General features: G+C 36.1%; 1 protein-coding gene across 1 annotated transcript; it reads left to right on the forward strand.

The window, feature by feature from the left end:
- The first annotated feature begins 787 nt into the window (after positions 1 to 787).
- LOC145955056 (uncharacterized) lies at positions 788 to 10,986 on the forward strand. The gene is made up of 7 exons (XM_083069754.1): positions 788 to 889; positions 2,760 to 2,861; positions 2,909 to 3,120; positions 6,498 to 7,782; positions 7,885 to 8,259; positions 9,253 to 9,849; positions 10,375 to 10,986. Exons 1-7 carry the CDS (start codon positions 788 to 790, stop codon positions 10,984 to 10,986), a joined length of 3,285 nt encoding a protein of 1,094 aa, XP_082925880.1.
- Positions 10,987 to 11,814: the final 828 nt, after the last annotated feature.

Raw genomic sequence — 11,814 nt, forward strand, 5'->3', positions numbered from 1 at the left:
ATAAGTATGTAATAAATAAATATTTATAATTTTATAAATTATAAAATTAAATAATTTAAATTATAATTTTAAATAGAAATAAGTAGATGTTAATTATAAAAGTAAGTACATATAAATAAAGAATAATTAAATATATTATTTTTTTGAAGGAATAATTAAATATATTATTATTATTATTATTATTATTCGTAATATAAAATTATTATATATTATTATTATAGTACAAATATGAGATTGTATATTTGAAGATGACTTAAATGAATTAATTTGTACAAGTTATACTGACAACATACATATACATTTCGGTAGCTTACTCATCAGAACTTCACAGTTAAGCGTGCTTGACCTGGAGTAGTACTGAGATGGGTGACCTTCTGAGAAGTTTCATAGAAATTGCATAAGTAAGGATAAAACACGCTAAACAGTGAAATATTATGAAATAGAACCATTGAGAGGCCAAATATGAGGGTTGTTACATTAATAAATTTATTAAAATTAAAAAAAATTATAATTTCTGACAGATTTTTCTGTCAGAAATTTCTGACAGATATTTCTAACAGATATTTCCGTCAAAAATTTCTGACGAAGTTTTCTGATAGAATTTTCCGTCAGAAATTTTCGTCAGAAAAATTATTTCTGACAAATTTTTTTTTCCGACGCCACTTTTTTCGGTGGATTGAAATCCGTCGGATATCCGTCAAAAAAAGAAAAATCCATCGGAAATTTACCTATTTTTGTCGGAAATTTCCGTCGGAAATCAGCATTTTTCTTGTAGTGCATCCAATCAATGCAGTCGTTAACTGTTCCAGCCACTATTTACTATGATGGACAAATTGTCTCCATTGAGCATGGAGATACATTTGTTAGCAACGAGACTAAAACCATACTGGTAAGCAACATGATGACTTATCAGCAATTTAAGTAGGTTATTAATAATAACCTTAATCTTCCTCATTACAAAGTTGTCATAGATATCCACTACCGCTACCCAAATTCATGTATGGGTGGTGTATATAAATATACAGTGTGTCGTCTTAGGGATGATATGAAGATGTGTAGTGTATGTTTTCATTGTTCACATATTGCACGACCTAACAAGTCTTGAATTGTATGCTACCACGATGTATATTGGATTATTGCATGGGATGGAAGCGATTGAAAGATACCTTGACCAAGCAATGAAGTTAGACAACTAATGTTATATGATTTAGGTTTTATGTTATTTATCTATTATGTTTGAAGTTTATTTAAATTGTATTTTTTTTAAAGTTATTTTCATTTTAATGATGTAACTGTTATAATTAGTGTGCTTAATATATAATGTCATTAATAAATTACAGTTTTAAATTTTCTATATTTAATAAATTTAAATTAAATAATAAAATTAGTTTTATAATTCTACAATTTAGTATAATAAATAAGTTTTAACATTTTTTTAACATAAATTTATATTATACACAATTTTTTAATTTTATATATAATTCTAAAAATTATAGTCAACCATATTTATTTTAAAAAAATTTAAAAACAGAAATATTATAATTTATAAATAAATATAATATTAATTTTATTATTAAGTATTATTCTTTATAAATTATTTAATTTAAATATTAAATATGTTTTTAAAAATTAATTATACTTTTTTTAAAAATCTGAAAATCAAAAAATATTTTTTTTTACACAATTTGAACAAAAAAGGCCAAAAAAAATGAAAAAAAAAAAGTCCAAGTGATAAATCGGTTACTCGGTAACCGATTTCTCAAAAAGATTTTGAAAAAAAAATTAAAAATTCCTTTGAAAAATTAGTTACCCAGTAACCGATTTCTCACCTGGACCTCAAAAACGGGTTATTTGCGTAAATAATCTTGAGCTCAAGTTATTTAAATAAATAAATAAAAATTTGATATATTAAAAAAAGTCTATTTTTAACTTCTTACCACTTATCTCTCTCTTTTCATTTCTCTTCTTTTCTATTTGTTTTACGAAACAAGAACTAAATAAAGGTGAGTACTATAACGTTAAATCACTTCAATTAAGTACTTTTAGTAATTACTCATTTAGATTTATTCTTATTTTTGTAATTTCTTACTTAATGAAATTAAATTATTAATATTAAATTTATAATTTACACAAGTTTACAGCAATAATATAATATATTATTCATATTTAAAGTAAGAAGTAATAATTGATTAAATATTTTTTATAATAACAAAATTATATATTAATTAATATATATTTTACTATTAATATTAACTCACAATAACACTAAAAAAAATGCATTATGGATCGAATTTAGCAACCAAATGTTATGGTTAGAATTAGTAATTAATTATTTTATATAAAATTAAAAAAGTTAAAGTGCGAATTTAACAACCGACATATTAGTCACCAATAAATTTAAAATTGACTAGTCATTAAATCAGTAACAATCATTATTTTATATATAAATCATTGTGAAACATTTTATAATCTAACATATCAATCGCTAAAATATTATTTAGCAACTGAATAAATCGATTGGTAAATGAAATGAAAATAAAAATATAATACTTTGTGATTGAAAAATTAATTATCACAAAAACTTTAACACTTTTTAATATATAATATTGTGAGACCCCTGTTCATTTTTTTCTTTCTCCCTACTCACTTCACTCTTCTCATTTTCTCTCTTTCAACTCACTTTCTCTCAATTCTCCTTTACTCTCTCTCTTTTCCCTGTTTCCTTTTTCTCTGATCTTGGGTGGCAGTGGTGACCTTAGGAGCTGAGTAGTGGTGTTGGATTGCTAGTGAGCCGTGCGGAGCTCCTCTTCAAGCTTCTTCTTCTCCTTTCTCTTCTCGGAGCTCGGAATCGTCTCACCGAGGTAAGGGAAGTTAGTTTTGCTGCGTTTTGGCTGAAAACGTGTTCTAGGAACTTCTTGATTGTTTGATGTTTGGTGATTTTGCTGAGATTGGAGTATGGGGTTTTCAGGGTTCTTTGAGAAATTTTGGGGAAATCCTTGTTTTGTTGTTGCATGTACGAAAAGGCATGATTTTTGAGCTGCTGGTTGAAAATGGGACACTTTGTTGGGTTTACATGTGTTTGGGATATGATTTTTCGCAGGTTTTGATGAAATTTTCGAAGTAGGTAAGGGTTCCAGTTTGAATTTGCGCCGGGTGCAGTTATTCGCGCCGGGCGTTCATTAATATGGAAAATCCCTGGATGAATCGCGCCGGGCTCGGGGAGAACCACGCGGGGTGCAATAGACCTCTATAGGTCTCTGGTTGAGTAATGGGCCGGGCGCGCTATTAATTCGCCGGGCGTGAGGTTGACTTTCAGAATTTGACTTTATAGTTTTCATGAAAGTTGTAGCCTTGGATGTTAGCTTTTCAATGGCGCTAGAATCACTCAAAAAGGAGTTTTAGAACTCTCGATATGGTTGTTTTAGTGAAGAGGGGTCGAGCTGCTAGCTTTGTTTATAGCTGTTGCAGTTTTTATCATTTTTAACAAGGTAGATGAAGGAATTAGGACCTGGTGTCTTCATGAGAGTTGTAGGAAATCTTCTTATCTTACATATGAGATAAGGATGAGCATGGTAGGAGTAGTATAACTCCTGATGTGCTGTTTTCTGTGAAGGTTGCCATTTCACATTTAGTGGTTTGGTTAAGTTGAAGTTGTTTTAGGTGCTTGGGTTGATTGGTGTTGTTTGGGTGGGTAATTTGACAAGATAGATGAGTTGTAAACAAGGTGGATGAGCCGTATAATGTGTAGAATATGCTGTATGTTGAATATGCTGTATGTAGTATATTTTAAAAAAAAATTGTTGATCATGCTGTTGATAATGTTGTTTATGCTGATTAAAGCTGTTAATGATGAGTGATGATTTTGATGTGCTGCGCTGAGCGCGGCCCTTGTCGCGCTGGGCATGAGACTCCTTGGGAGTCTCTGCCTTGTGGGTGCCGAGCACAATTGGTATTGCGCCAGGCGCGAGTTGTAACATCCTAAATTTTAAATTAATTAAATTTTAATTAATTACTATTTTTATGAAAATAATTTATATCATTTTATTTTGTAATTTTATAAAATTGCAGTAGATTCTAAATAATAATAATTATATTTACGAGAGAAACTTGAGTCTAGTAGTTATTTATATTTATATTCTAGAGAGCAGAAAATAAATTAGTATTTTAAATAATTATAGAAGTTGAAACTGTTTTATTTTTTTTTTAATTATTTACGTACCATTTTAATTAAATAGAGGGGGATGGGCGGGTGAGTATGGGCCTGGCCCAGTCGGAATTATTAGAGGGGTTTTGGGGGTAGTCAGTTACCTAATATTCATTTTAACGTCAGACGCTTGAAGGAAGAGGGGAGAGGAGAAAATTCTTGAAGGAAGGCGTAAAGTATTCAGATTGCTCCGTCGTTCTTCTGTTGGCCTTCGTTCATCATCCTTAAGGTACGGGGAGATGGGTTTCTTCATATGTGAGTATAGGGGTGTTCGGGTATGAGGGCAATCCCTAAGTCCCTCTAGGAACTCTATTTAAAATTCTGAACGATTATCTGTGCAATCGATGTTCTAAATTCTTAATTCATTTGGAAGAACTTATTTCTTGAATTGTCTTTGAATTCCATTGGGGCTTTCTTGTTAATTCTTTATCCTTAAATTTGATGACTTGAATTTTATGTGTTAAGAAGAGTTTAGATTATTTTTTGTAAAACTAATGGAAACCAATTTTTTAGGCTTGAGATGTGTATGGATTGATTTTGAACGTGTGAAGAATATAAATGGAGTTAAACTGAACCAACGGGGTGTAGAAGTAGTGAAAATTGGTAAAAACCTTGTTGGAACTCGTAAAACGCAGGTTTAATTTCACAGAGGGGAGTCTAGGCAGAGATTTGGGCGTTCAGCGCCAGTTTTGGGCGTCGGGCGTCGGGACCCCGATATACGTTTGTAATTTTGCAATATCTTTCTGTGTAGTTATCCAAATCGAGTGCCTTTTGTTTTGTTAGAAACTAGACATCTGGGGCTACCATTTAGACACAAGAATCGTGTAAAAACATTAATATTTGATCAAGTTATGTGAGTTGCAATTTGAGCCTTCCAATCTGTGTGCGAACCACAACATCAATTTTTGTGAGCCCTGAATGGTAACCTAAACGACTTTATTAGGATTTGTGTTCTTCATGAAAGTTGTAGATATTGATGTTAGGATTCTAATGGAGTTGGGATCACTTAGAAAGGATATGTATATCTCGAGTTATGGTTAAATTATTAACTGAATATCATAGATATTGTGATGTGTGTGAAGAATTATGTGAAATTTGTGATCTATGATGTTGATAACTTAATGATAGGTACCTAGCATGTGAGGATGATATTGCATGGATTGTTATTGACATGTGATGATGTTATATAATGGAGATGCATTAATTATGAGTTACGTGGGATGCATGAGTTGCATGAGACTTATGAGTTGCATGTGGTGCTTGAGAAGCCAGACGTGGCTATATTGCATTGGACCCTGGGCCCAGAGAGGGGTTGAGACAGGGGGGACCACGACGGGAGGCATTCCATGCGTGGGCCGTTGGGTGTTTAACTGCGCAGCTCACTGGCCACAGAGGGTTTAACGGTGGGTGGATTGCCTTTGCACGGGCCGCTGGGTGTTTAATCGTGCAACATACCGGCCCTGGGAGGGTGTGAGAACGGTATGCCCGCATTGGCAACAACTAAGGGAATTGACGAGGTACGCCCATTATGCGGAGTGCCAAGTTGAGACTCTTAGGAGAGGAGATGTGTATGAGCATATAGTGAGCATGTGTATGAAAGCTTGTATGATTAAAAAAAAATGATGTTTGGTATTTATATGAGATGTATTTGTTGTTTATATTTAATGATGATATTTTGGTGCACGGTGTGGAGTGGGAATTGGGTAGCTCTATGTTCATATATGATGTTATCTATCTCTCACCGTCCTGTTTTTATGTGGTTTTCTTTTAGGTGAAGATGAAGGCACTCATAGTGTTGAGTTCTAAAAGGAAAGGGTTCTGCTCTGATAGGATGTGACAGTGGGGCATGAATTTAGGATGCTTTAGTTATGAATTGTTATTTGTCGTTTGAGGAGACTTATTTTTAAGAGTTTTATATTCACCTTATATTTGTAAATTCTGGATTCCTTTCATTTTTCTTTAGAGACCTTGATAATTTTCTTTTAAGAGTAAAACTTTATTATTATTATTATTATTATTTCTATTTATTTCAAGACTTGTGAACCTATGAGTTTTTATTAAAATATGTGGACCCTTCTTGATGTTATATTTATTGAATTATTCTTATTGTTGTTACTTATTTATTATGGGGTAGAAGGGTGTCACATTTAGTGGTATCAGAGCAGGTCGATTCATTCGGTCTTGAGTTATGAGCTTGCTATGTTTCTGTGGGTTGTGCTGTGATGTTGTTTAACTGAGATGATTGTTTTAATTGGTTTGTTTTGTTTTGACTCTCTACTTTTCTGTGAATCAGAAAAGTGATGTCTGGGGGAGGTAGGAATGATCGTGCTATCGCTGAGGCCTTGATGGCTATGGCTCAGGCTGTAGGCAACCTGAACCAACATCAAGAAGTGGACTGGCTTGCTCGGTTCCAGAGGAACCATCCACCTACCTTCCGTGGTGGCTATGACCCGGATGGTGCTGCTGACTGGATGTTTGAGGTGGAGAAGATATTCCAAGCTATTGAATGTCCACAGGTACAGAGGGTATCTTTGGCTGCCTTCATGTTGTCTGGAGATGCTGGAATCTGGTGGCAGAGTACCTACCAGAGGATGATTGCTGAGGGTACTCCGATGACGTGGGATAATTTTAAGAGGTTGTTTTTGGAGAAGCATTTCCCACAAGATATTTGCAACAAAAAGCAGGTGGAGTTCCTTGAGCTGAAGCAAGGGGATGATATTGTGGCAGATTATGTGGCCAAGTTTGAGGCACTGGTACGATTCTGTCCCGCTTATGAGGGTGTTGCAAATGAGGAAGCGAAATGTGTGAAATTTATTAGTGGTCTTCGACCGGAAATCAAGCAAGCTTTCAACTACCAGGGCATTGCTAGATTCCACGAGCTGGTGAACAAGTGCAGAGTTTATGATGAAGATAATCGGGCTAGAGTTGCTCACTACAAAAGTGGAGGGCCTGTAAGGAATCAGAGCAGGCATGGGTCTTCTAGCAGGAGTAAGCCTTACTTTCGTCCTGCTGGAAATTCAAACAGTAACGGGGGTAGTGAGGGTTCAGTGCATAGGAGGAGTCAAGCTCCATCCACGAGCCAAACATCTAGAGCTGGGAGTACTGGTTCTACTCCTTCCTTCACTTGCTTCAAGTGTGGGAGGCCAGGGCACCGAGCTAATCAATGTGGGGATAGGGAGGTCACCTGTTTCAGATGTAATGAGCGGGGGCACATTTCTCGAGATTGTCCTCGTGCACAGCAAGGACCAGTGACGGCTAGTGGAGAGGCTGGGGGGAGTGCTAGTGCTAGTCGGGGTACCGGTATCAGCAGGAGTGCTAGTGCTAGCGGCAGTGCCAGTAAGCCGAAAGCTACAGGGAGAGTATTTGCCTTGAGTGGTACTGAAGCCGCTCAATCCGACGACTTGATCCAAGGTATGGGTTTTATTGCTGGAATTCCTTTAGTTGTATTGTTTGATTCGGGTGCGACTCATTCGTTCATATCACATGCTTGTGTTTCCAAATTGAGATTGCCTGTTTCTTCCTTACCTTTTGTATTGAGTGTGGAGACGCCAACTAGTGGGTCAGTTTCTACGTCCGGCGTATGCTTGAATTGTTCTGTTCATATTAATGGTAGAGACTTCTTAGTTGACTTAATTTGTTTGCCTCTGAGTCAGCTAGACATCATTCTTGGTATGAACTAGTTATCTTCCAACCATGTTCTTTTGAACTGTGCTGATAAAACTGTTGTTTTTGGTCAACCCCTTGAGAGAAAGAGCAAAGACTTTTTGACTGCCAACCAGGTTGAGGTGTCTCTGAGAGAAGATGCCCAGGTATACATGTTACTAGCTTCTTTGAGTTCTGAGAGTAGCGCTGTCTTGAATAGATTACCTATAGTATGCAATTACCCTGATGTGTTCTCTGAGGATATGTCTAATCTACCACCCGAGAGGGAGACAGAGTTTTCCATAGACTTAATACCGGGGACGGGACCCATTTCAGCTGCACCTTATAGGATGTCGCCCTTGGAGTTAGCCGAGCTTAAGAAACAACTAGAGGAGCTGTTAGAGAAGAAGTTTGTGAGACCTAGTGTATCACCTTGGGGAGCACCTGTCCTATTAGTGAAGAAGAAGGATGGTAGCATGAGGTTGTGTATAGATTACCGCCAACTCAATAAGGTAACGATTAAAAATAAATATCCATTGCCTAGGATTGATGACCTTATGGACCAACTGGTGGGGGCATGTGTGTTTAGTAAGATTGATCTTAGGTCAGGTTACCATCAGATTAGAGTGAAAGAGGAGGACATACCCAAAACTGCATTTAGGACTAGATATGGACATTATGAATACCTTGTAATGCCTTTTGGTGTGACTAATGCTCCTGCAATTTTTATGGATTATATGAACAGAATTTTTCATCCGTACTTGGATAAATTTGTAGTTGTCTTTATAGATGACATACTCATTTATTCCAAAACTAAAGAGGAGCATGAAGAGCACTTAAAGGTAGTACTTGAGATTTTAAGAGAGAAACAGTTGTATGCTAAATTGTCTAAGTGTGATTTCTGGTTAGAAAAGGTGAGTTTCTTAGGTCATGTGATTTCAAAGGGGGGGATCGATGTAGATCCTTCTAAGGTAGAAGCTGTGCTTAAGTGGGAATCCCCTAAATCTGTGAGCGAGATTAGAAGTTTCCTTGGACTAGCTGGGTATTATAGGAGGTTTATAGAGGGGTTTTCTAAGATAGCATTGCCTTTGACTGAATTGACTAGAAAGGGAGTTCCCTTTGTATGGAATAGTAGGTGTGAGACTAGTTTCCAAACCCTTAAGGAAAAATTGACTAGTGCACCAGTTCTAGTTTTGCCTGACCTTAATAAACCTTTTGTAGTATATTGTGATGCTTCTAAGATGGGACTAGGTGGAGTGTTGATGCAAGAGGGAAAGGTAGTAGCTTATGCTTCTAGGCAGTTGAAAATCCATGAGAGAAATTACCCTACCCATGATCTTGAATTGGCAACTGTAGTATTTGTTTTAAAGATTTGGAGACACTATTTGTATGGTTCTAAATTCAAGGTTTTTAGCGACCATAAGAGCCTTAAGTATCTGTTCGATCAGAAAGAGTTAAATATGAGACAAAGGAGATGGCTTGAGTTCTTGAAGGACTATGATTTTGAGTTTAGTTATCACCCAGGTAAGGCAAATGTCGTAGCGGACGCTTTAAGCAGAAAATCACTTCACATATCTTCCTTGATGATTAGAGAGATGGACCTTCTAGCTCAGTTTAGGGATCTAAGTTTAGCTTGTGAGACTACCTCTAGTAGCATAAGATTAGGCATGATTCGTGTAAGTAATGACTTGTTGAAGGAGATTAGAGATGCTCAGTTAGAGGATTCATTCTTAGTGGCTAGGCGAGAGGCGATAGAAGGAGGTAGTGGTGGAGAGTTTGTATTGGGTAGCGATGGAGTAGTAAGATTTGGTGACCGTGTGTGTGTACCTAGTGAGGCTACCCTTAGGCGTTTGATACTTGAAGAGGGGCATAAAAGCAAACTTAGTTTCCATCCAGGTTCAACCAAAATGTATCAAGACTTGAAGAAGATGTTTTGGTGGCCTAGAATGAAGAGAGACATAGAGGAGTTTGCGAGTGCTTGCCTAGTATGCCAGAAGGCTAAGGTAGAACACCAAAAACCTTCAGGATTACTTCAACCCTTGAGTATACCAGAGTGGAAGTGGGATAGCATTTCCATGGACTTTGTAGTTGCTTTGCCTAGGACTGTTGGAGGGCATGATTCTATTTGGGTGATTGTAGATAGATTGACCAAGTGTGCACATTTCTTACCTATTAATATTAAGTATTCCCTAGAGAAACTTGCTAAGCTTTACATTAGTGAAATTGTGAGATTGCATGGTGTACCATCTAGCATAGTTTCAGATAGAGACCCTAGGTTTACTTCTAGATTTTGGGAGAGTTTGCAACAAGCATTGGGGACCTTATCACCCACAAACCGACGGTCAGACTGAGAGAACTATACAGTCATTAGAGGATTTACTTAGAGCCTGCGTGTTAGATCAAGGGGTAGTTGGGATAGCTTCTTACCTTTGATAGAGTTTACATATAATAATAGTTTTCATTCTAGCATAGGCATGGCACCTTATGAAGAACTATATGGTAGGAGGTGTAGAACACCTTTGTGTTAGTGTGAGCCGGGAGATAATCTTGTTTTAGGACCGGAGGTAGTACAACAAACCACAGAGAAGGTTAAGTTAATTCAAGATAGAATGAGAACAGCCCAAGGTAGACAAAAGAGTTATGCTGATAAGAGGAGGAAGGACTTAGAATTCAAAGAAGGAGATCATGTATTCCTGAAAGTCACTCCGTGGACTGGGGTTGGTAGAGCATTGAAGTCTAAAAAGCTTACACCTCGTTTCATCGGTCCGTATCAAATTCTTAAGAGAGTCGGTACAGTGGCTTATCAAATCGCTTTACCTCCACATTTGTCAAATCTTCATAATGTATTCCATGTTTCTCAACTTCGAAAATACATCCATGATCCTTCGCATGTGATTGAGTCGGATCATCTTGAAGTTAAGGAAAACTTGACAGTAGAAACCATACCGGTGAGAGTTGAGGATCGAATGGTGAAACAACTTCGAGGTAAGGAAATTCCTTTGGTTAAGGTGATCTGGGGTGGAGCAACGCCGGAAAATGCTACTTGGGAACTTGAGGAGAAGATGAAGGATTCTTACCCGGAATTGTTTGCTTCAGGTAAATTCGAGGACGAATTTTCTTTTAGGAGGGGAGAGTTGTAACATCCTAAATTTTAAATTAATTAAATTTTAATTAATTACTATTTTTATGAAAATAATTTATATCATTTTATTTTGTAATTTTATAAAATTGCAGTAGATTCTAAATAATAATAACTATATTTACGAGAGAAACTTGAGTCTAGTAGTTATTTATATTTATATTCTAGAGAGCAGAAAATAAATTAGTATTTTAAATAATTATAGAAGTTGAAACTGTTTTATTTTTTTTTAATTATTTATGTACCATTTTAATTAAATAGAGGGGGATGGGTGGGTGAGTATGGGCCTGGCCCAGTCGGAATTATTAGAGGGGTTTTGGGGGTAGTCAGTTACCTAATATTCATTTTAACGTCAGACGCTTGAAGGAAGAGGGGAGAGGAGAAAATTCTTGAAGGAAGGCGTAAAGTATTCAGATTGCTCCGTCGTTCTTCTGTTGGCCTTCGTTCATCATCCTTAAGGTACGGGGAGATGGGTTTCTTCATATGTGAGTATAGGGGTGTTCGGGTATGAGGGCAATCCCTAAGTCCCTCTAGGAACTCTATTTAAAATTCTGAACGATTATCTGTGCAATCGATGTTCTAAATTCTTAATTCATTTGGAAGAACTTATTTCTTGAATTGTCTTTGAATTCCATTGGGGCTTTCTTGTTAATTCTTTATCCTTAAATTTGATGACTTGAATTTTATGTGTTAAGAAGAGTTTAGATTATTTTTTGTAAAACCAATGGAAACCAATTTTTGAGGCTTGAGATGTGTATGGATTGATTTGGAACGTATGAAGAATATAAATGGAGTTAAACTGAACCAACGGGGTGTAGAAGTAGTGAAA

This window comes from Cajanus cajan, chromosome 2 (assembly GCF_000230855.2).
Source record: "Cajanus cajan strain Asha chromosome 2, NIPB_CcT2T_4, whole genome shotgun sequence".
Classification (NCBI taxonomy): Eukaryota; Viridiplantae; Streptophyta; class Magnoliopsida; order Fabales; family Fabaceae; genus Cajanus; species Cajanus cajan.